Below are 22,948 nucleotides of genomic sequence, written 5' to 3' on the forward strand. Positions count from 1 at the left end.
GCATCTATTGCATTCTGGTAAATTTAATCCTTCATTAGCATATGCTGACATGGTTTCTGGGAAACTTGGGCCAGGTTAGGAGGTTGAGACTTACATTGCTTCCTTATTTGAATAGGAGTCCACCATCCCTTACAGGTGGCATATAATAGAACTAGTGGATATGTAGTCAAGTGGGTTCATCAGTCTGAGGTGCTGTTGTGCAAGCATGTCACGTCAATAAATCACTCTGCGAACCATCAGAAAGTGGTGTAGACCAAGGCACTGTGGGAAGAAATCCAATATAATCAACTTCCTACCAAATCAGTTTGTTTGTGCTGATTTGTCTCCTTGAAAGATGGTACTATATTTGATGGCAAGGATCATTATCTATTGCTTATAGGTCATATATTTAGAAACTTAAGTACGGTTAAATAAAGCTTGGTGAGGGAAGGATATATTTTTGGGCTTGTGTGTGGCTTTCTTCTTTGCCATCATAGCTATTCCATTAATAACCGTGGTGCAAGTACTCCGGTGACCAAGAATAGAAGTTGGCTGACATCTATTGGAGGAATGATTCTATTTATGTGATGGTTTAGTGCCTCTTCTGGTGTGTAGACTCTCTGGTGAACAACACAAATATTCACATACTTTATGTCTATCTCTAAATAGCTGTTTTTTGTTTGTTTGTTTTTCTTTTCCCCAGATCACCTTGTCTCCAATATTTTAACAACTAACCAAGATATAGTCTACTGTTCATATATCTATGCAAACAGTTGACTTGGGTCACTTCTCTCTTCACACAAATGATGACCGTATGCCTTATATGAACCTCTGCCCATTGAAGATACTTCCCCTCAGCACTATTTTCAGGGACTCCCCTAATTGGACAGCAAAGTCATGTATTAACTAGGTTAAGGTATTTTCTTTCTCTGACGGTTGGACATCTTTGTGAGGTAACAGGAACAATTGTGGTATAACCAAAGTAATTGACATGGGCTGTGGGCAACTTGTTCATGGACTTATTGTGACCTCTGAGCATGCAATGTCCTTACTCCAAACATGACACTTTCTTGAGTGATGGATTGCTTCTGTACTTGTGTAAACTTATAACTTAGTGTGTGTAAGAATCCTTCATTTATGGTGGGAATTTCTCTTCACATAAGCACTTGATGTCCAATGATCAGATGCTTACACCCAATCAAGGTCCAGTAAAATGGCAGAAACTGTTTTAATAAACATGCTATAGATAGCATAGACTCACAGTAGATCCTGAAGGCATCAGCATTATAACTTTGCATTTGGGGCTTTTTTGAGAGTCCACAGGATTCTTTCATCTAGTACAAACACCACTAGCACCATGGGATCACCTAGATCATATAGGTCCAAGCAACAGAGGCATGTGTAACAGCATCTGAACATACTGAAAATCTCTCTGTTGTTCTGGGCACTTTCAGTGCCATTAGCTTCTAAGTAGTCAATAAAGGGATGGGAGAAGGAATCTAAAATACGACCCAAAAAGGGTCCACCAAGCATAATGTATCTTACTGAATGATAGTAAATTATCATGAAATTACAGTAACTTATCCTTTTTACTGACAGAGATGTACAGCATGCCCCAGATCACTGAACCTGTGAAATCTTTACAAATGCAGAAAGCCTATGAATCTTTGAGGATTTGTCTCACAGCATCTGGAACACTTATTTCTCATCATAGACTCTCACCACTTCCTATTCAACAGGTCCACTTAATATGATGGCACCAATGTAGTGAGCCAGTGATATTTTCTGCATTATTTCCAGATGGTGAAGATCCTTTGGGACTATTTTGTAACAGAGAGCCAGAGAATAAATATAGCTCTGAGACAAGATTGTAAATGTGTTTTTGTTCATGTCAAGTAAACACAAAGTACTTCTGATCCTCCTTATTAATGAGTAGTGAAAATCACGGAATTGCCAGATCAGTAACCATAGCTGCTTAGTAGAACCATTTATTACAGACTAAGAGATGAAAGTCTTCATGGAAATTGCTACAACTCTCATTAGTCCTAGTGGTGATACTGGTGTTCTTTAAACAAAAGCTTCCTCACAAAGATTTTCTTCACAGCCAGCATCACTTCTTTATTCCTAAGGGTGTATATCAGTGGATTAAGCACTGGGGTGACTGCACTGTATATGATGGCCACCATCCGATCCTCAATCATGGAGGAGGCTGAGGCAGGACGAATGTATGTGAAACCCACAGGTCCATAGAAGAGACAAACAACCATGAAATGGGAGGCACAAGTGGACAGAGCCTTGTGGAGTATCCTGCAGGACCGGTTCTTGAACAGAAGGAAACTGATAATGTAAAAGTATGAGAGAAGAGTCAGAAAGAAAGCTCCCATGGATATGCTGCCTGTGACAATGGAAAGAAACCATTGATTGAGTTGTATGTTACTACAGGCCAGTTCCAAAAGAGGCTTGACATCACAGAAGAAGTGATTGAGTTTCTGAGAGCCACAAAAGTTCAAGTGAGCAGTCATGACCGAATGCATCAGAGCATAAAGGAAGCTGATGAGCCAGGCTACAACTGCCAACAGTATACACACCTGAGTATTCATGATGACAGTATAGCGAAGTGGATAGCAGATGGCAACAAAACGGTCAAAGGCCATGACTGAAAGTAAGATGGACTCTGTGCTTCCCAGAAAATGAAAGAAGTGTAGTTGAGTGATACAGCCTAAGAAAGATATGGCCTTGTGAGTGGAAAGGAGGTTTATAAGCACCTTGGGCAGTGTCACTGAAGAATAGCAAATATCCAGACAAGAAAGGTTCCCCAGAAAAAAATACATAGGGGAGTGGAGCTTTGGCTCCAAGATAACAATCATTAATGTAGCTCCATTTCCAACCAAGTTTATCAGGTAAATGATGAAGAAAATCACAAAGAAGACAGGCTGCAGCTCCTGAACACCGGTCACGCCAAGCAAAAAAAACTCATTCACTGTAGTGTCATTCTCCATTGCTTTGAAAGAGCAAAAATATAATAGTAATAATACGTTAATTTTTCTGAATTTTTAATTTTACTCTGTGGGTATTAAATGAAGCAAATTCACAATTTGAATGAGCCTGGGGTGAGCTACAATGTGGCAAAGGGTTAGGAATGGTAGAGATAAATTTACTTACAACAAATTTAAGGAAGATGAACAAGCTGATAAATTTTGGATGAATAAAATGGTATTAAACTAATAGGATCATTGTATTGTGAATATAACAAATATGCATAATGAGAACCTTTTAAAAGAAGAAAAATTAGGAAATGAGTATAACTTCATATATAGCATTAGAATTAGGGGTTAGACAAACTTAAAACTACAAAGGAAATAGTTGTTCAATTTTTGATGCTGAATTCTAGCAGGCACACCGATTTCTCTACTTCCCGGTTCTCCTAGATATGCAAAAGTAACACGCAATTAAATCTCAATTGTAAATCTAAATCTTCAGTGAAACTAAGAGACATGAAAAGCAAGAAATTTTAAATACTGTTTAAGTAGAGAGAGAAAGCCCCTAGCATAAATAGCAGGAAGAGTCATAAGATTGCCACGTAGAGGTGGGGCCATGGTTGTAGTTGGATAAAATTTTGGATCTTCCACATAAGAAAACTTTGGAAACACCAAAAAATGTTCAGTTGCAAGAGAGTGACTCACAGTTAATGAGAATTTCTATAGGGAGGAAGGAGGGACACACAAAAGCTATAATGCACAGCCCAGGCACTGAGAGAGATGAAGCAAAAAGGCATTGCAAATGTAAGGAAAAGAAAAAAAGCACTTCTATTTTAAAGGAAGTTAATCATCACTGTGTCAAAAAAGAGGGAGCCCTTCATCTGAGGAACTGAAAAAGCTACCTATACACCTCAGCACTTATATCCACTAATATCCCTCTTCTAATAATTCATCCAGACTATCATACTCCAATATAAGCTTCCAATAAGATAGTTTCAACATCTGACAGAAATATAGAAGAAACAGTTAAACCCACAATCATAATGAGGAGATTTAACACTTCTCTTTCAACAGCTGATAGAAGAATCAGCCAAAATATTTAAGAAATGTGAGTAGATATTTAGGAAATGTGATCAACACAATTTGCAAAATCGACGTTTGTATATTGTACATGTGATTAACATGTATAAGACACTGAACCCAATAAGAAAATAATTTACATTATTTTCAGTCCACATTGAGCATTTACAAAATCAAGCATATGATGGCTTTTACAAGAAGCTTCAGAATCTTTAAAAGATTGAGCAGCTCAAAGAATTTTTTTAATGGAATAGAATTAGAAAACAATAATGAAAATAGATCTAGAAACCCACAAAATGTTTGTGATTAAGGAATACGTATCTAAATGCTTCACCAATAAAGAGAGAAATCAAAGAAGAAATTAGAAAATATTTTGAACTGAATGATAATACAGAAGAGATATAGCAAATCTTTTGGCTTGCAGCTAAAGAGGTAGACAGAGGGAAAATTGTTGGTCTTAATATGTTAGAAAAGAAATGTTGAAATTCAATAAGTGAACAGATGTCCATTTCAAGAAGACTGAATAAATAAATACAACCAGCAACTCATACTGAAAGCTCCTTACACCCCTTAAATTCAATGATCGATCTTTTTAGCCACTTCCTTGTATATACCCTCAAATCCACTGACCTATTTCTACTTCATGTCCTCAACTGGCAAAACCCAAACCAATCTACTTATTCTTTATCTTTATCTTTGCAGCTGAACATGAACAGAGGAAAGCACCTGTATATTCAGTTGTCAAGCTCTAAATTCATGAATACTCAACTCCATGTGATCTTGAAGATGTCAAGCAATCACATATCTCCCTTTTCTCTTTTCATCATAAACCTCTAATTCTTCTCTGTTGTCTTATTTCTGAGTTAAAGGGTTTGTTTCCTATTTCTTAAAATAGTGGAGGCTGTCAGAAGAGAACTTCCATAACTCTCCTTCCAATACATCTACCCTCATTTTGTAACTGTGCCCATATATTCTGCCTACACTGTGGTTACAATAGTTCAATCCTTGCAACTTCTGATGAGTATCTCCATCACTTGTGTGTAGGATCCTATTCCCTCTCATTTTCTCAAGAACATTGCTCCAGTTATTCCCTCCTCCTCCTCTACTATGCTTTCAGCTAGATTCTGAATATTTGTCTATGCCTGCTGTTTGTGATTCATCGCCTTCCATTCTACAGAAGTCTACACTAACTGGGTTTTTCCCTTAATGCATCCACTAAAATTTATTTTATAAAATTCAACATTAACAATTATGATGTCAAATGAAAAGGTGAACTCTCAGTTTACTTGACTTTTCAAAACTGTGTAACAGTATCAGTTATCCTGCCGCCTTGAAATGCTTTCACCATTTGATTTCCAGGACATCATATGCTTCTAGTTTTCTTCCTGGCTCACTAGCTTCTCCTTCCACTTCCTTTGTTCACTTCTCTTTACCTGTATCTTAGTGACAGAGTTCCAAAGGGGTCTTGTATACCTCTTCTCTTTTTTCTCTTTTCTGCTTCTTTCCCTTGGTGAGCTCAATGAATCTAATGACTTTCCATACAATTTATTCTCTGATGATTTTCAAATTTATACCAATAATTGGTACCTCTCCCTTGAATTCTTGAATTTATAACTGCCTACACAATAATTCACTGGAATGTGTATTAAGCATACAAAACTTAAAACCTGGAGTTCTGCACAAGCCGCATGCATTCTTATCTATCTGGTAAATGACAACTCCCTCTTCACAGGCGCTCAAGCCAAAACCATGAATCATACCTGACCCTGCTCATTCTCTCACATACCATTGGTAAATTCTATTGGTTTCAACAGTATATGCAGAATTTAACCATTTCTTATTATCTTTTCTGCTCTTGTCCAAGTTAACATCATCACTTATTGGAATTATTGGAATGATCTTATTTCTATTCTTTTCCAGCTAGCACTATTCTTATGACAGTATCCAGGATTATTCTGTAAAATACCCATTGAATACTCCAAGTACTCTAATGATTCTCATCTTATTTAGTGTAAACATTCAAAATCAATACAGTAACCTACAAGATCCTATATGATCTGACCCCTACATACTTTTTTGTATCCACATCTACTGACCCTTGATTACTCGATATGACTGATCTTTATATTGGTCATAGAAATTAGCAGTCCATCTCAAGATCTGTACACCAGCTCTCTTCTCTGCCTGGAGTGCTCTTCTACTTGGCTAGGTCCTACATCTGTCTTCACTAAGTCCACCTTCTCAGTGCGATCTTTCCTTATTTCTGTATATTAAATTACAAAGAAAATTTAAAAACATACTCTGTCTTCTTTCTCTGATTGCTTTGTAGTTATCAATAGCACCTACTTTAATTATGTATATTCGGTTTTATTTACACATACTGTCTCTTTTCTCCCACTTAAATGTAATCTCCAGATAAGAAAACAATCGTGTCAGCTTTATTCAATACTGCACTCCCAACACTTGAAATGGTGTCTGGCACATTGTAGGTGCTCTGTATACATATTTACTAAATTAACTAACTAATTGCCATTACCTGTTCAATGCTAGTCAGCCATGAAAGCTACCCTCATGAAGTCAGATTTATCATTTTTAAGCATCCTAATGTACACTGTAGACAAAAAATTTCCCTGATCATGATGCAAAACTCACAAAGGACTCTCTCACTTTTATCAGAGTGTATGGTAGCCAAGAAAGTGAGTAATGTATATTTGTAGTTTAAGTAAATGGTTTTTAGCAATATAGGGCCAATTGCTTTAGCATTTCATTTTTGGCATGGACTATTCTTCATTGCACTAATGATTCTTTATAATCACTTAACATCAGTAAACAGAATTTAAAATGTAAATAATTACCTGATTGGTGATGGAAAACAGAAGGCTAGGAACTTCATTCCATGGATATGTATAGAGAAGAAATATTATAAGTGGAATTGTTGATACTGGAGGGGTAGAAAATTAATCTCAGGAACCATAAACATCATTGAAAGACATTATAAATGACGCATACATCAAGAATTAGGGATGTATGTGAAACTCATATAGGTAAATGCTTTATACTCCAGTTCTGAAATATTTTCTTTCTTTTTTTCTGGATAATAGAATCATGTCTCTTCTGCTAAAAAATAATAATGCAAAGTAATGTAATTTTTTAACATTGGATGCAATCTAAGAGGTTATCTAATGCTAGAAATGTAACTTGTAATTTTTATAATTACTGATTTTGGTATGTATTAAAAGTTATTCTTCCCATTTTCTTCTTCCCTTAATATCTTCACTTATTGTTATCACACACACACACAAACACACACACACATCACTCAACATCATATACATCCAGACATTTAATTACAGCGTACACCTATATTCAGTCACTCAGAGAGCCTACCCTAAAACAATAAAAAACAAATAGAAAGAAATGTATAAATGAAGAAGTACGAAATTCAAAGTTTTTCTAGATAACTTGTGCCAAAAGTCCACTTGCTGTTCCACCCTGCATTTTGCAAAGCTTAAATTCAAAAACATTTCCCAGTTACTCTCAGTCACACATTTCAATGGTTTCAACACCTTTCCATCAGAAAACTGTTCATCTAAGTTTCTCTCTTTTCTTTTACTCTCTGAGCCAAATTTCCTTACACTTCCTCTGTGAATACCTTGAAATGAATATTACCTTTAACTTTAAAAGACTATCCCAAAATCAGGGATCAGAGATTGTATTGTCTTCTTAAATAAAATTATCAGTGAGTTCCAGCTGCTCAAAGCATCTTATATTCACTTTTATTACAAACAGCCTATATCTAAGTGCAAAATTAAATCTTAGCAGATCTCATCTCTTATTCTGACTAAAGGATAAGCAGGCTGGACCCTCTATAGACCTTCCCAGTGGTAGCTTAGGGATAAATGTCTTGAGATTTCTCTCTCTAAGGCCTTATACACGTCATATTTCTCTTCCTATAAATACCAATTTATTTCCCTTCTTTGCTGTGTTTATGAGGCATTACACTGACTTCCAAGCCATGGGGAAAAGTGACTATTTCTGAGTTAATAACTTTAGTTAAAAAAACTAAGTAACTACTTAACCAACTAATTTTCATATATTCATGATTTCTGACTCCCTTGCATTGTTGGATTATAATTCCAGCTCAGTTATATTGCTTTTCTCAACTGCAGACTCCTTTCATTTTTAATTTTATGAGACAATACTAAAAATACTAAATAATAAAAATATAAAGCAGAATTGTGTTCTAAATTGAATAGTACATGATGTATTTCTAAAAGGAGATCAAGGGACAGGTAGGTCATTTAGAGTACACTGGTATAGTAAAGAGGTTTAAAGAAAAAATTCTTACTTGACTGAATCCTAACTGAAAAGATGCAATGCAAAAGATTTTATCATTCCCTCTCATCAACCCTTATGACTTTTTCACCAACTGAAGGTAAAATGCGATATGTGCATGAAGGTTAAGGAAAAGGATCTGTGTTCAAAAATAGTTTGGATAAATTGGTGAAATAGCAGACAGTTTGCCAAGATAATGCACTCAGAAATTATACCCTTGGAGAGGCATTCAAGTGTTTGAATTAGAAGAAGGTATTGTAGGAAGCTAATCCAGGGAATATGAATGAAATAAATTATAAAGGGAAACTAATGACAGAAAGGATAGTTTGGAATAATTGGATTAGTTCAGTCTTAAAATGAAGTTCTGGAAAATGGTAATCATAGAAATGAAATGGATATATCTGAGAAACATTTTTAGGAAATGATTGACTTTATTAATTAATGGTGTGAGTGTGTTTTTGTATGCACTCACATTCACATGCATCTGATTGAACAGGTGTTGAAAGAATAAAAATTAAACAGATCAGAGGCAATATAGAAATAGTCAGGGGGAAGGTTGACAGAATGAAATAGTAGAACCTTTAGGAAGTGATATTTCTGAGATGCAGCACAGATTTCTGAGAAGGGGCCACTGCCACACTGACATTAGTGTCTTAAAAGTTCAAAATAAAATCCTAGTAGAGCTGGAATCCAAAGTCTTAGCAGAGTAAAATGCCTGCCTGGTGCTCCAACCTCTGAAGGCATATGATAAGACTCAGACTAGAAATTTGGGGTGAAAAGCTGGAAAGTAGAACCAACTACTACTGGATGCAATAATGACTGCCAAAGTCAAAAAACATTGCTGGGATAATGCTGACAAAAACAATAGAGAAACAGAAAGGAGTAAGTTTCAGTTTTCCTGTCTCTGCCTAGTGCCCTGTATGGATGGGACTTAACAGGGAGCCAACCAGCAAAGGAAAAACATACTTTGCAGCATCCAAGGTCCAGCATCAAAAATAAGATTATGGAAGAGTGGGTTTTATACTAAGTAAATAGTTTAATAAACAGTACATGCATACATACTGGAAAGTAAGAACCAATAAAATAAGAAACTTTTATCCTAAGGGCAGTGCTATTAAAAGAAAGGGTGAATAAGCTGATTTTGAAAAAGGAAGATTATTTGAACCTAAACATAATAAATTTGAGTTAGGAAATGTAAATATTTGGTTATAAGACTGTAGAATGAGAGAGAATTAAGGGATGGAGAACACAATGTGTGTAATATCTGCAATGATGTGATATTTAGGAGATCCAATGGTTAAACTAACAGTATGGAATTAAAGTACAATCAACAACAACATGAAAAAAAAAAAACCATACAAGAGCAGCAGTAGACACAACATGGGATAAAATAATTTTATTTGTGATCACCCCATATGAAGCACCAGTCAACTAAACTATTATTATTTAAGCAGTCTAAATAGAAAAATGTATTGAGAGTATGAAAATGAGAAGGACTTCTAAATTCCTTGGGAGAAATGTTCTAATGATTTGAAAATACAGTTAATATAAGAAGGAAGTTTACAAAGGAAGAACATTTTTAGATAAACGTTGCAATAAATAGAAGCATAAGCCAATGGGAAGTTACCCACACAAAGAGCAAAAATAAAGAACCACCAATTAACTGAAGAATTATATTTCACAACCAAAATAGCATGCACAATGTAGAGGTCATATATTCAGCTATGCTAATAAACTTCAAATGTACTTTTTCACATTTTATTTAGAAATCATTTCAAAATACAGAAATGTTTCATGAATAAGAAAAGCATAAAGAACATACCTATACCATTTACCCAGATTCATCTAGGGTTAACATTTTTCTGCATTAACTTTATCATTGAAATTAACTGTTAATTCTTAGTGATTTTTGTTAATGTTGACAAGAAGGAATCAGGTAGTATCAGTAAAATAGACAGTTTTCTGGTATTACTTGTCCTTTCCCAGAAAAATAAAACACATTTCAAGAGAAATGAAATTTGAAGGCAGCTACTCTTTTTCCCATAGCATTCAAGGAATTTTTTTTTTTTTTGCATGAGCAGGCACCAGGAATTGAACCCGGGTCTCCAGCATGACAGGCAAGAACTCTGCCTGCTGAGCCACTGTAGCCCACCCATTCAGGGCATTTTTGATGTCTTTATTCCTTAAAGTGTAAATTATAGAGTTTAGCATGGGAGGGACTACTCTGTACAGTACTGAGATCAGCTGGTCTTTTGACAACGATGAGATGGGCCACACATATGTGAATATAGAGCTGCCACAGTAGACAAGAACAATGACCAGGTGGGAGGCACACATAGTAAAGGCTTTACATCTCCCATCTGAAGAGCAGATCCTCAGGTTGATGGATATGATATAAACATAGGAAGTTATAACACCCACGAAAGAAGCCCATTCAATGAGGACTCTAATGAGGAGCAACATGAACTCATTGATAGAAGTGTCTCCACAAGACAAGATCAGCAAAGGGGGAATGTCACAGAGCAAATAATTAATCTGGTTGTACCACAGAAGGGTATGTGAAATGTCAACATTTTGTGCACCACTGAGTTGAGAAAACCACTAACCCAACATGAAGCTACTAACTGGCTATACAGAGTCTTATTCATCATAACTGAGTACCTTAAAGGTTTACAGATTGCAATAGAATGATCATATGCCATTGTTGCTGGAAAAAGACACTCTACTCCCACAAAGAAAAGGAATGCAAAAGTTGAGTCACTCAATCCCCAAAGAAAATTACTTTCTCTTGTGATAGGAGATTCACCATCACCTGGGAAACATTTCTGGTCATATAGCAGATACCAATAAGTGTTAAATTCCTCAGAAAAAAAGACATAGGAGTGTGGAGTTGAGCACCAGCCACAATTACCAAAATAATGAAGATATTTTCTCCCAGTATCCAGAGATGAATTGTAAGGAATATGCTGAAGAGCAAAAATTGCAAATCATTTAGGTTGGAGAATCCCAAGATCATGAATTCCAAGAGAACTGTTTGTTTTTCTCTTTCCATGATGTTTCCTCTTGGGACTTGAGAAAGAAACTACAAAAATTATGGTATGCATGTACTGCAATAGTAGTAACTACAAAACAAGAACATATTGCTTTATTATACAAAATAATCATTGTCTATGTCAGGATAATAACACAGCACATAGAATTCATGGAAATCATGTTGCACCCACCAATCATCACACAGCCTTTACTGAGACATGTCTCTTACAGAACAGTAGCAGAACCTTTAAAGGAGAAGCTAAAGATTTACAAGTCTGCATGCAGTTTAAGGACAATTTTTGAAGATGGAGCGTGGCAGACCTCTTTCCCTATATACCATTGTATCTTGGAGATGGTTGATGAAGATCACCATCAAATAGTTTGGATAAGAGTCTTGAGGTTATTTGAACATCAATTTATGATGTCTTCTTATTGTCCTTTGCAGGTTTGTAGAATGCCTTTTACAATTTTAATATGATAAATTATATATATATATATATATATATATATATATATATAAAATTTAAAAGGTATATATCCTTTAAAGATGACTGAGAAAGAAGAAAATATGTAAAAATAAAGTAGTACAAGTCATGATACCATATCCTTTACTAACCTTCATAAAATCCCTTCTACAATCCCTGACTCTAAGACTTGGAAATAAGAAGGGCATCAGTGTGGTTAGTCACTGACATCACTCCCCAGTGGCCAGAAGTCTTTAAAATTGAAAAATTAACATCTTTTGTGCCCCAGTTTTGGTAAAAAAAAAAAAAAAAAAAAAAGCAGCACATCAAATACTTTGTCTTGTTTTAGCCTCAAATAGCCATCAGTAATTTTTCTTTTATCTAGGGTCAAAATAGGTTTCATCTTGAATGTCATTTCTGATGAAATGGTGGTGGCAATCTAGGTCAATGTTTAAAGGATTATGTAAGGCTGTGTAAGAATTATGTAAGATTATCTTGACTAGGTGATAAAAAGAATTCTAAAATGGTTATACCTATTCCTAGCTCACAGACACTCCCCTGTTTCTCTGCTGATTGAATACTCCAGAGGTTACAGCCTATCCCAATAGTCTAACTAATTTGAACTTCCTACTGAAGGTTCTCCCTTTGATTATGTTTTACATTTTAATGACCCTGCCACTGAGGATTTGGCATGAGTTCTAGGCTTGCATCAGAGGCACTCTCCTTTCCCTGCCTGTGTCACATTCTGTGAAACCTAAACTTAGCTTGATTCTTACAAATCCTCTTTCTTTCTTTTCAAGCTTTTAATTTTCATATTGTAGTCTCTCTTCAAAACCTGATAAGAGCTTTTTCACTCTCTTCATCATAGGAATCTTCTTCTTAAAGGGGGTTCTTGATGAGTCTCTTAACTAACCCTCAGGTACATGGGATAATGCAGCACCTAAGTGCTGTGAGTATTCCACCTAGGATGGTTAAAGAAGTTAGCATGGACAGTGCCACCACTATCCATCCCCCGAACCAGTTTTCTAACCATCTCATGAGGGGGTCATCAATTCCTGAATTTTTTGCTGATTCTTCAGATAAGGCCCTCAGACCTTGTAAAGCTTTGGTGATAGTTCCATTTGGGGCTGTATTATTGGGGATAAATATACAACAACTACCCCCAGCCATAATACTAATGCCTCCATTTTTGGCTCACATCATGTCTAGGGCTGTCCTATTCTCCCATTTCATTTGACTAGTAGCATCCAACTCTTCTGCCCTTCCTTTAACTGTATCCTTGGTGTAACTCATGTGATTAATCCAATCCACATTTTTGTTGATGGTGACCCACCAGAATAAGGATGACTTATATCCTGTACCTACTTAATTTCTAGCTTTAAATTCATCTGAGGCTTCCTTTGGCACCCTACATTGCTTAAATCAACTTGATCCTCCTCGGTTTCAAATGCCAGGATGAATGGAATGGCCAATTGGACCAGAGCACAGGTTCCTTTCTACTTCCTGAGTAAAACTGGTCAGAGGATGCTCTTTCCACAATACCACCAAAGGACTGATTGTGATGTGGTTAAACTGGAGAAATTGCTAGTACTGTCCTCAGTCACATCCCATGCTTGGATATGTGAGACCATGGTCCCAAAGTCCTGGAGTCCTTCTTCCCATCTAGAGAGACAGGCAGAGTGGTTTCCTGAACTGAGGCAAGAAGCTGGTATGGTCTTGACTTTTCCACCCCTGACTGAAAGAAAAAGAGAGGACAACGTCCTACAATTTTCACCATGAGTAAAAATGTACCACGTAATTGAACTCCTTTTTGTGTTCCTCCATACTCATCAGAAAGGGTATGACAAGAACAGAGGGCCAGCCAAATAACAGTTGCTTTTGTTTAGGCTCTGGACTGTATTAGGATCCCTTCCACCCAGGCATTTGTATCTCTGCACCCTGTCTTGCTCCAAATTTTCTGCTCTGTGCACCCTGATAACTTTGGGATTATTTTGTACTGGGGAACTAATCTTTATTTGAGTGTCCTTAGACACTATTGAAGAGTGTCATGGTTAGGGACAGATGTCAACTTGGCCAAGTTGTGGTACCTGTTCATCTGATTGGGCAAGCACTGGCCTGTCTTTTGCAATGAGGACATTTCATAGGATTAGGTCATGATCACGTCAGCTACATCCACAGCTGATTTCATTTGTAATCAGCCAAAGGGGAGTGTCTTCTGCAATTAGTGATGCTAAATGCAATCATGGGAAGCCTTTTAAGGAGGACTCAGAGGAGACAGGTTCCATTCCTGCTTTGGCTGGTGAGCCTCTCCTGTGGAGTTCATCCAGGCCATCCATTGGAGTCATCGGCTTCGCAGCCTGCCCTGTGGATTTTGGACTCTGCATTCCTACGGTCACGTGAGACACTTTCATAAATTTTATATTTACAAGTGTTCCCTGTTGATTCTGTTTCTCTAGAGAACCCTAACTAATACAAAGAGTTAACTGGAAAGGGCGTTATTGGTGTTAAAGACAAGACTTGTATCCTAAACCTTCCTAGAGGGTCTTTTCCAGTGAGGTCTGCCCCCATCCCATATATTCTATCAACTATTACTGCATCTCTGCTGCCACACCCTGGTGGATGTTTGTCTGCTTTCTTGTAGCTTAAAACCACTAGATTATACTACCTTCAGGTCTGTGAAATTAATTCCATGTTCATGGTTCACCCTTGAAATTGGGTAGTTCACCATACATCATCCCAGGAGGGGCAATAAGAGGCTTGATTGCAACTCCCCTCTACTCCTTCTGTATTTGTTTTTCCCACTCAATTGCCATTGATTTGTTAAGTATCCACATTCTGTTATTTGCCAAGCATCAAATGTTAGACCTGGAGGAGAGGACCCCTTCCTCCCAAGATGTAACCTACCCTGGTAAATATTTCAGAAAGCCTCTCTTACCCCAAACTGCCTCATCTCGGCATCTCCTTCACCCTCCATCAGCTGCCTTCTTGCAACAGCCTCCCATTATTTAACCTCCACACTCCAGCAAACACATTTTTGTGTGAAGTCCCCTCATTTATTATTCACCTTCTACTATTTATTACCCTGCATGCCTAAGGCAGCACTGAAATGTTAACCTTTAACAATAGGAAACTGCCAACTCCAAACTTAGCTCCCTATTTCTGAAAACTAACCTATCAGGACTTGCCTAACCTTTGCCCCTCAGATTTTTAACCCTAAGCTTTAAAAACCCTATCCTCCCCCCCCCCCCCCAGCCCCACTGCCATTTCAGGTCAATGGTTTTTCTCTATCTCTTGAAACACTGCTTGGGCAGCTCTGTTTTTCCCTGAAGTAAAGCTTTTGCTTAAACTCTTGTTGCACCTCCTTCTTGGTGGCTTTGCTGAGTTTGCCTTTCATCAAACTGTGCAGTTTGGGGCTTTAAACCTTCAGTTATATTCATTATCAATTTGACAGGGCTTGTTGCATCCCCAATTTGGAACATTATAACTAGTACAATTATTCTCATTTTTAGATAGGGCCTCAGATCCCTCATCTGTCTTACTTGGGTAAAAATTTTCTTTGGCAAGGGTCACTATTAACTATGTCAGATTAAAGTACAGAATCCAAACTCCAAGTTCAAAAGCCTCTTTTACCCCCTAACTATTGTCTGTCTAACGTGATTTTAAAAGGGCTGGACTTGGAGTTATTTTCCAGGAATCAGACTGTGTTGCTGGGTACTTATCATCCAGCTTAGGTAATGGTCCTTCTACTTGGGTGTAGTAAGTGTAGCCTTTCTCTGCCATTCAGATGGCTATTTCAGTTGTCAACATCCTTCCCAGGCTGGTTAGAACATGTATTCTTTCCACAATTTCATGAGGACCCAACTTCCAGGTTGATGTTGATGGGCAGCCAATTCAAGAAGTGGAGTCTGGACCAGCAAGCCAAGGTGCCTGAGAGATGACAGAGCAGAGGACAAAGCCAGTATATAATTCTTAAGGAAGAGGACCTTTGCAAAGTCAGCTACTGGTATGGTCTGTCCTAAGGTGAAATTCTCTTCTGGCTCTGTACCTGTAAAACCCAGAATAAGTTATTTTGGTACTGACATAAAAAGGAGGGACTATCATAGGATCCATATTACCATCTACATAAGGAGAAATTGGAAGGAACACAGGGATCACCAAACCCAAGCAGTTTTGAAACCCTGCAGGGCAAACTTCATTAGATTTCAAAGTCTAAGAGTTATTTATCTTTGGGGCTTTAGAAAGCAGCAGTCCCACCCTTTCCAAGGGCCTTGTTCTAGTTTGCTAGCTGCTGGAATGCAACACACCAAGACAGATTGGCTTTTAATAAAAGGGGATTTATTTCATTAGTTCTTCAGAGGAAATGCAGCTAACTTTCAACTGAGGTTCTTTCTTACATGGGAAGGCACAGGGTAATCTCTGCTGGCCTTCTCTAAAGGCCTCTGGGTTCCAACAACTTTCCCTAGGGTGATTTCTTTCTGCATCTCCAAAGGCCTGGGCTGAGCTGCAAGTACTGAAATGAGGTATGTTGAGCTGCTTAGGCTGTGCTAAATTGAGCTCTCTCATTTAAGAACTAGCCAACTAAATCAAACATCATTCATTGCAGCAGACAGGCCTCCCCTAGCTGACTGCAGATGTAATGAGGAACAGATGAGGTTCACATACCAATTGGCTCATATCCACAGCAACAGAACTAGGCACCTTCACCTGGCCAAGTTGACACCTAAACCTAACTACCACCGGCCTATACAGCAGCCTGCCTCTCTCCAAATGCACCCCTGGGAAACAATGGGGAGAACACATCCCTCTTGACCCCACACTCTCCAAGCATTGGGGCCACACCTGGGCTCTCTGCCATTTCTGGGGCACATTCTCAGCCCCTCCATGTGGTGGCAGCCAGGCTCCCCCCAATCCCTAAGGAATGTGCTTAACTCTCTCTCCCAGGCCTGGGGCAGCATCATTCCTTCACCATGAGGTAGAGGGCCCACCCTCTGCTTTGGGGGCAAACTAACCCTCTCCAAGTGCTTAGGTGGGTCCACTCTCTGGGCCCAAGGCCTTCCAACTTCAGACCCCGACCTCCGTAGTTCTGCCTCTGAAGCCATTTTCCACCTATACATCCCTTCCTTGTCCATTCCAGTCACAGCTGGCAGTGGTTTTTTTTATACAGACACTGCAACACTCTTGCTGCCCCTCTATGTAGTCGTTTCAGGTCTTGCCCTTTAGCCAGTCCCATAGGTGTTATTAGGCACTTTCCCAACAAGTTACTCCCAGCTTCTGGAATGTACAGCAAGGGGGCTTATAATTTGGTTATCTTCCCACCAGATATCAGTAGATTTGAAAATGGAGACTTTAAATCTTTCTTTTTTACCCCTGAAACTGTGAGGGAGCTATCAAGAATTCAATCTTCTTTGCAGTATGGGTCACAGAAGATCGAGCTGCCCTAGTATCAACCAAAAATGTAATTTCTCCCTGATATGGGCCCACCTTTACTAGTCTTTATCAAAGACTCGCAGTGGGCTCTTGAGATGAGGAGGCTTGAACCTCCCTAATTTTCAAAATTCATCAGGGGTATCCCTTGACCTTCTTTCTTTAAATTTGGGCCTTCCCTTTTGAAATGACCAGGTTTCCCACAGTGATAATACCCTGCTTAGACTTGTGCCTTCGACACTCCTTTATCCCCTTTGACCCAGACTGTTTCTCTATCTTGCTTCTGCCTGTCTCCTCCCTGCTTTATTTCTAATCCCTTCTTGGCCATGCTCAACATGACTTAGCTTGTTACTTCTGCTTTCCTCTTCCCTTTTCACAACCCACTATAACCAATGGCATGGCAGAGGAAGTGATCCAGCTAAGTGACTTGGTTTCTGCACTTGGCAGGCAGCCTCGGGAACACCCAGCCAGCATTTGTGCTGGACCCTCAACTAAGCCCATACCTGGCCCACCCCTGCTGGCCCATCCCTGGCACTGGTCCCACCCCTAGAGGGGTCCTGGGACCCTGGGGTGGGCCACACATGGCAGAGGTATTGGGGCTTAGAGGAGGGAGCCGGGTGGGTGCCAAGTCCATGCTCTCAGAAGCAGTGCCTCTGTCCCCAACCCTGGTTTGCCAGGTGACTCTGGTTTGCCTACATTCCTGAGCTCAGCAGAGACTTTGGGTCCCTCCTTGCAGTAGTGACCAGCATGCAGCTATTGGCTACAGAGCTGTGGGGCAGGCATGTGCCCCATGGCCACTCCAACCATGGCCTGTTCTCAGCACCTCTTTTCTGCTTCACTTTTGAATAAACAAGACCCCTGGTAACTGGCACCAAGGAGACACCCAGTGATGATTTGATCCCCTCACACTACTGCTCCAGAACAGATCTGAAGCCAGGAGCTCCAGCGTGTCTTTTCATAGGCCTGACACTGAACAGTTCTGAACACCCACTTCTCACCTGCTTCCCAGCCCCCTCTCATACAACACCTCAGAGCAGACAACACAAACAAAGCCCACACCTACACCAAAGAAGGAACAGATGATCCTGCATCTAAAATAAAATGTGGAAGCAAAGAAAGGAGTCTGATTGGGCCTTAAAGGCTGCCATCACCAGTAAAGTTGAATACTGCAAAACATCACAACTAAAATGCACTCTGAAACTTTCTTAATAACTCTTCTAGTGGTTTATCCTTCCACCTATCTATTTTCTGGAACTTTTTCTGAATGTCAGCCCAAGACCCCTTTACATCCTTGGGCCACAGGACTATCAGGGTCTGTTCCTGAATATTTCCTTACTTGTTCCCTCAACTTTTGCAGATAAGCAGAGAGGGAGTTTTATTTAAGTTCATTCCTTAAAAAAAATATAATACCCAACAAACTTTTTCTAGAAAAGTTGCATCTTTAGTTTAACCAAGAATCCCTTGTGCCTCTTTAATCATCCAACTTCTCCTTGGCTCAACTCCTTGCCTAAATAAATAAGAAAGTAGGCATCTTTCCTGCCACCTCAAGTAATGCCAATATTATTGCTCAGAAGTAGTTGATAGGTCCTTTCAGAAGACACCAAAACCCTTCTAGGAGTCCAATTTCTGCACTGACACTTTCATCATGACTGAGCTCCTACAGGACAATGCTCCCACATCAAGATAGTTTTATTCACACATTTGCTTCACTCTTATTAGTAGTAAGTCTGCAATTCCTGCATTTGGCAAAGGAATTTATTATAGAGAAACCCAGACTCTGCATCAAAGTAGTCACATACCAATTGGAAATAGTTTTATTGAACCAAAGAAACAAAACTAGAAAATTACCAGAATATCAGTAACACTGGTGGCTTCTTCAAGTCCCTTTTAAGGACTAAAAATTACTGAATAGTTCAAGCTGCCTTTTACTTGAGGCCTCTCAAAGGCTTTACTTAATTAAGTTCTGAGATTTGAGTGTAACAAATTTTATACCCTGTATAGTGATGCCTTAAAGATCTCACACAAAGTCAATCCTCATCTGCCCTGTTCTTTGGGTGGCACAATGCTTTCTTTTGTCCAAATGTACATTTTTCTTTCCCTTGGTCTGCCAAAGTTCCAACATTCTCGTAAGGGACTATCCAGGAGAATGTTCCTGGAGGAAACTTTATAAGTACCCTCTCCCTTTTTCCTCAGCCAGCCAACTGCCTCTACCCATTCTGAGTCTTGCCTGGGTTCCTTGGTCTCAGCACCATCTTACTTCATCTGACTGCAGCCCTTTCCCTTACAGGAAAAGGAAACCATGAATTGCAACTCTGCACTTGCTTACCACCAGGCTCATCAGAATTTATCCCAACCACCAAGGCAATAAGTAATAGCCTTTTTCTTACCTTGGTCTTTGCACAAAGGTAAATCTGGTCACTGTGAGGCAGATTTCCTCCTTTTCTCCTTCACAATGGGTGGATCTAAGCATTCAGTCTTGGGTTCTTCTGGCTGCTGGAGGTGGGCCCCCTATGGTGGAATCTGAGACTGCTTAATCAGTGGGGTGCACCTTCCCTTCATCATCCCCAGGGGTCCTCCTCTGAAGCCTTGGATACTAGACAAATCCTTAAATTGTTAGAAAGAATGCCATACCTGAAGGAGAACAAATGCTCATCCAGTTGTGGAGGAGAAAACAATTTATTAATGATCTTGCAAGAATGAGTGTGTAACCGAAAAATGGTGGCTGGTACACTAAACAATAAAATGCTAAAATGGTTATACGTAGGCCTAGCTCACAGACCCTCCCCTGTTTCTTTGCTGATGGATACCCCAGAGGTTATGGCCTATCTGGATAGTCTAACTAATTTCAATTTCCCATCTAAGGTTTCCCCTTTGATTATGTTTTACATTTTAATGATCCTGGCCATTAAAGATTTGGCACGAGTTCTAGGCTTGTGTCAGAGGGCCTCTCCTTTTCCTGACTGTGTCACCTTGTGTGAAAGCTAAACTCAGCTTGATTCTTACAACATGATCTGACCTCAATATGGTTTAAAATGAAAATACACACATAGTTAAAGATATTGCAGTTAAAAGTGCTCCACAGGGCAGGCCGTAGTGGCTCAGCCGGCAAAGTTCTCACCTGCCATGCTGGAAACCTGGGTTTGATTCCCAGTGTGTGCCCATGTAAGAAAAAAGAAAATAAAGAAAAGTGTGCCACAAAAAGGTAAAAATGGGGTGAGATAACATATTCAACCCTTTATTTGTCCCTTTCAAAAGTATTTCTGAGGGTGGGCCACAGTGGCTCAGTGGCAGGATTCTTGACTGCCATGCCAGAGAGCTGGGTTCGATTCCCAGTGCCTGCTCATGTAAAAAATAAATAAATAAATAAAATTTATTTAATAAAGTATTTCTGATTCTTTTTTGAATAATTAATTTTCTGTTTGTATTTGTATGCATTTTCAATGTATATTCTTACACCTCCAGATGATAATAGCAAATTAATCAGACAATTCTTAAACAGCTCTATTTGAACTGCTTAGAAGTAATTAAATGCCTGATGAAAATATATAAATTGGTACTTCCGAAGTAAAAGAGGAAAAACTCTCTGAACAGCAAGATTCAAAAACCTTAGTTTTGTAATTACTATGAAAAAAAGGGGGACATTAGAAGGAAATGGCCACTGGATTTCCCTAAGGCAACAGAAAACAGCCAAATAGCTGCCTCTTGAAAAAAGCAAAGACCTTTTCCAATGGTCTTGGTCACAACTTTTAGTAAAATAAACCTAATAATTGGTAAAAGAAGTTCATAGAAACTCTCAAAATTCCATGGCCCTCATATAAAACTTTTAAACCCCAAAAGCCTGATATCTTTCTGTCTTTGCAACCTATCCCTGCCCTAAGGCCCAACCACATAAAGTAGTTATGGGTGAGGGCTAGGCACAGAAAGATATAGCAAGGAGTAGTTTAGAACTCCTTTTCTTTATGGGGCCTAGAGACCAGAAATGCTAAGCATAAAGAATGTTACAGAATAGGCTGTATTTGCTAATATTTTTTCCAATAATACCTTTCCAATGGTAACTTAACCATCAAGATGCTATTAAAATGTAAATACCTTGGGATAGGACCAATTGAATAAAATCTGATTATCAAATTGCAGTAAATGAAGTAAAAGATCTTTGAGAGTTATGGAGAAATTTTCCTAAATTTAGACTTGGAACAAATTGAATGATTTCAGTATATTTTCCAGAACTTGATAGTCAATGTACTTTTAAAGCTGTTTGTAATCTTGGGATATTATGGAAACAATAGAAGGAATTGAATGATGAATTTTTAAATTGAACAAATGCAATTTTATTCTGCTTAGGTATGCTCTTCTTAAATTTATTTAAATTTACTAACAAAATAAGGTAATATTATAAGTACATTCTCAAAATTCCTCTTAAAATGGCCTAATTGACAGGTTCCATAAACTGAGCAATGTACCTGGTAGTGTTGGCACTTATATAAAATTTAATAAAAATAAGGATATGATAATGTTCAAATATATTCTATTTAAGAAGTCAGTTAAGTTTAATAAGAAATATAAATGAATATTTTTATAAACTTGATTACCTGAATTTCAAAGAATCTGGCTTTTGGATACTTGGCCATTTATTACTTAGTGTGTGGAAGAATTTGAATTTGTAGTGGCTGTGTTAATGTCAAAACAAATATATTGTAGTTAGTCAATGCTGTCATGAATAGAAAATACATAAATCTTAGCTTCAAAGAGTCTATAGTCTAGTTAAAATATACACATACTAAGGCATATTTTAAGACAGTAGTAACCAAGGAATAAAAATGCTGGAAGAATTTTAAAAGCAAATAGATTTTTAAAATGACCTAAGAAGCCCTCATAGAAGAAGTGACATGTGTAAGATCTTTAAATAAGAAAATAGGATTTAAACAGATAAAACTCTGAACTAGTTTTTAGAAGCCATAACTTAATTTTATGAACTAACATATTCCTGGTGTTATTTAGGAGTTGGGAATAATGTTGAGAAAAGTTTAAGTTTTTTCTCTGGATATAAATCCCCTAAATACAAAAAGCTGCTTGTATTTCAAACTTGGGGCTTTTCTGACCTCTGAAGAAGTGCTAAATTGAGCCAAAAGATTTTAAGTATATTATAAAGTAACTATTTGTGTGTTCTGAGTAAAAAACATTTAGATGCTTGGCTGAGTCCTAAATCCAGGCATAAATTTCTTCCTTTCTTTCAGTATTTTGTACTATCACTGCCTCTTTCCCCACCTCATGAATGCTGCTATTGGAAGGAAATATGCAGGTTCAAATCTTTGGGTATCATGTAATTTTTTTATAAAGAAAGCTTTTGTGTTGAGTATTCATACAAAACTAAAGTTTAGCTTTCTCCCTGTTATAATAATGTGAACATTGCAATAATATCCTTGTTAATATTTATGTTGGTATTATCCTTTAATTCATAAAATAAGTCCTCACTTTTAAGGGAAAACTGTTACAAATAATTTGTTCTTTCATCTTGTATGAGTAAGGTGCTAAAATTGTTTAACCTTTTGCATAGAGGGTGTTTGGGAAGTATTTATAGTGTTTAAAAGGGATTTTCTGAGACTCAGAGAGAGCCTGAGTCTCTGCACCATGAAGCAGAGAGTCCACCAGCCAGCG

General features: G+C 38.1%; 1 protein-coding gene and 1 pseudogene across 1 annotated transcript; both read right to left on the reverse strand.

Moving 5' to 3' along the window:
• Positions 1–2,024: 2,024 nt before the first annotated feature.
• On the reverse strand, positions 2,025–2,978 carry LOC143682568 (olfactory receptor 12D3-like). The gene has a single exon (XM_077159184.1). The coding sequence runs from the start codon at positions 2,976–2,978 to the stop codon at positions 2,025–2,027; it is 954 nt and encodes a 317-aa protein (XP_077015299.1).
• A 4,425-nt stretch (positions 2,979–7,403) lies between these two features.
• LOC143683176 (olfactory receptor 5V1-like) lies at positions 7,404–11,424 on the reverse strand (annotated as a pseudogene).
• Between the last annotated feature and the right edge of the window lie 11,524 nt (positions 11,425–22,948).

The sequence above is a fragment of the Tamandua tetradactyla genome, chromosome 5 (assembly GCF_023851605.1).
Source record: "Tamandua tetradactyla isolate mTamTet1 chromosome 5, mTamTet1.pri, whole genome shotgun sequence".
Classification (NCBI taxonomy): Eukaryota; Metazoa; Chordata; class Mammalia; order Pilosa; family Myrmecophagidae; genus Tamandua; species Tamandua tetradactyla.

What these genes read in the sequence shown, in the direction of transcription:
- LOC143682568 (XM_077159184.1), bottom strand. Translation starts at nt 2,978, where the DNA reads ATGGAGAATGACACTACAGTGAATGAGTTTTTTTTGCTTGGCGTGACC.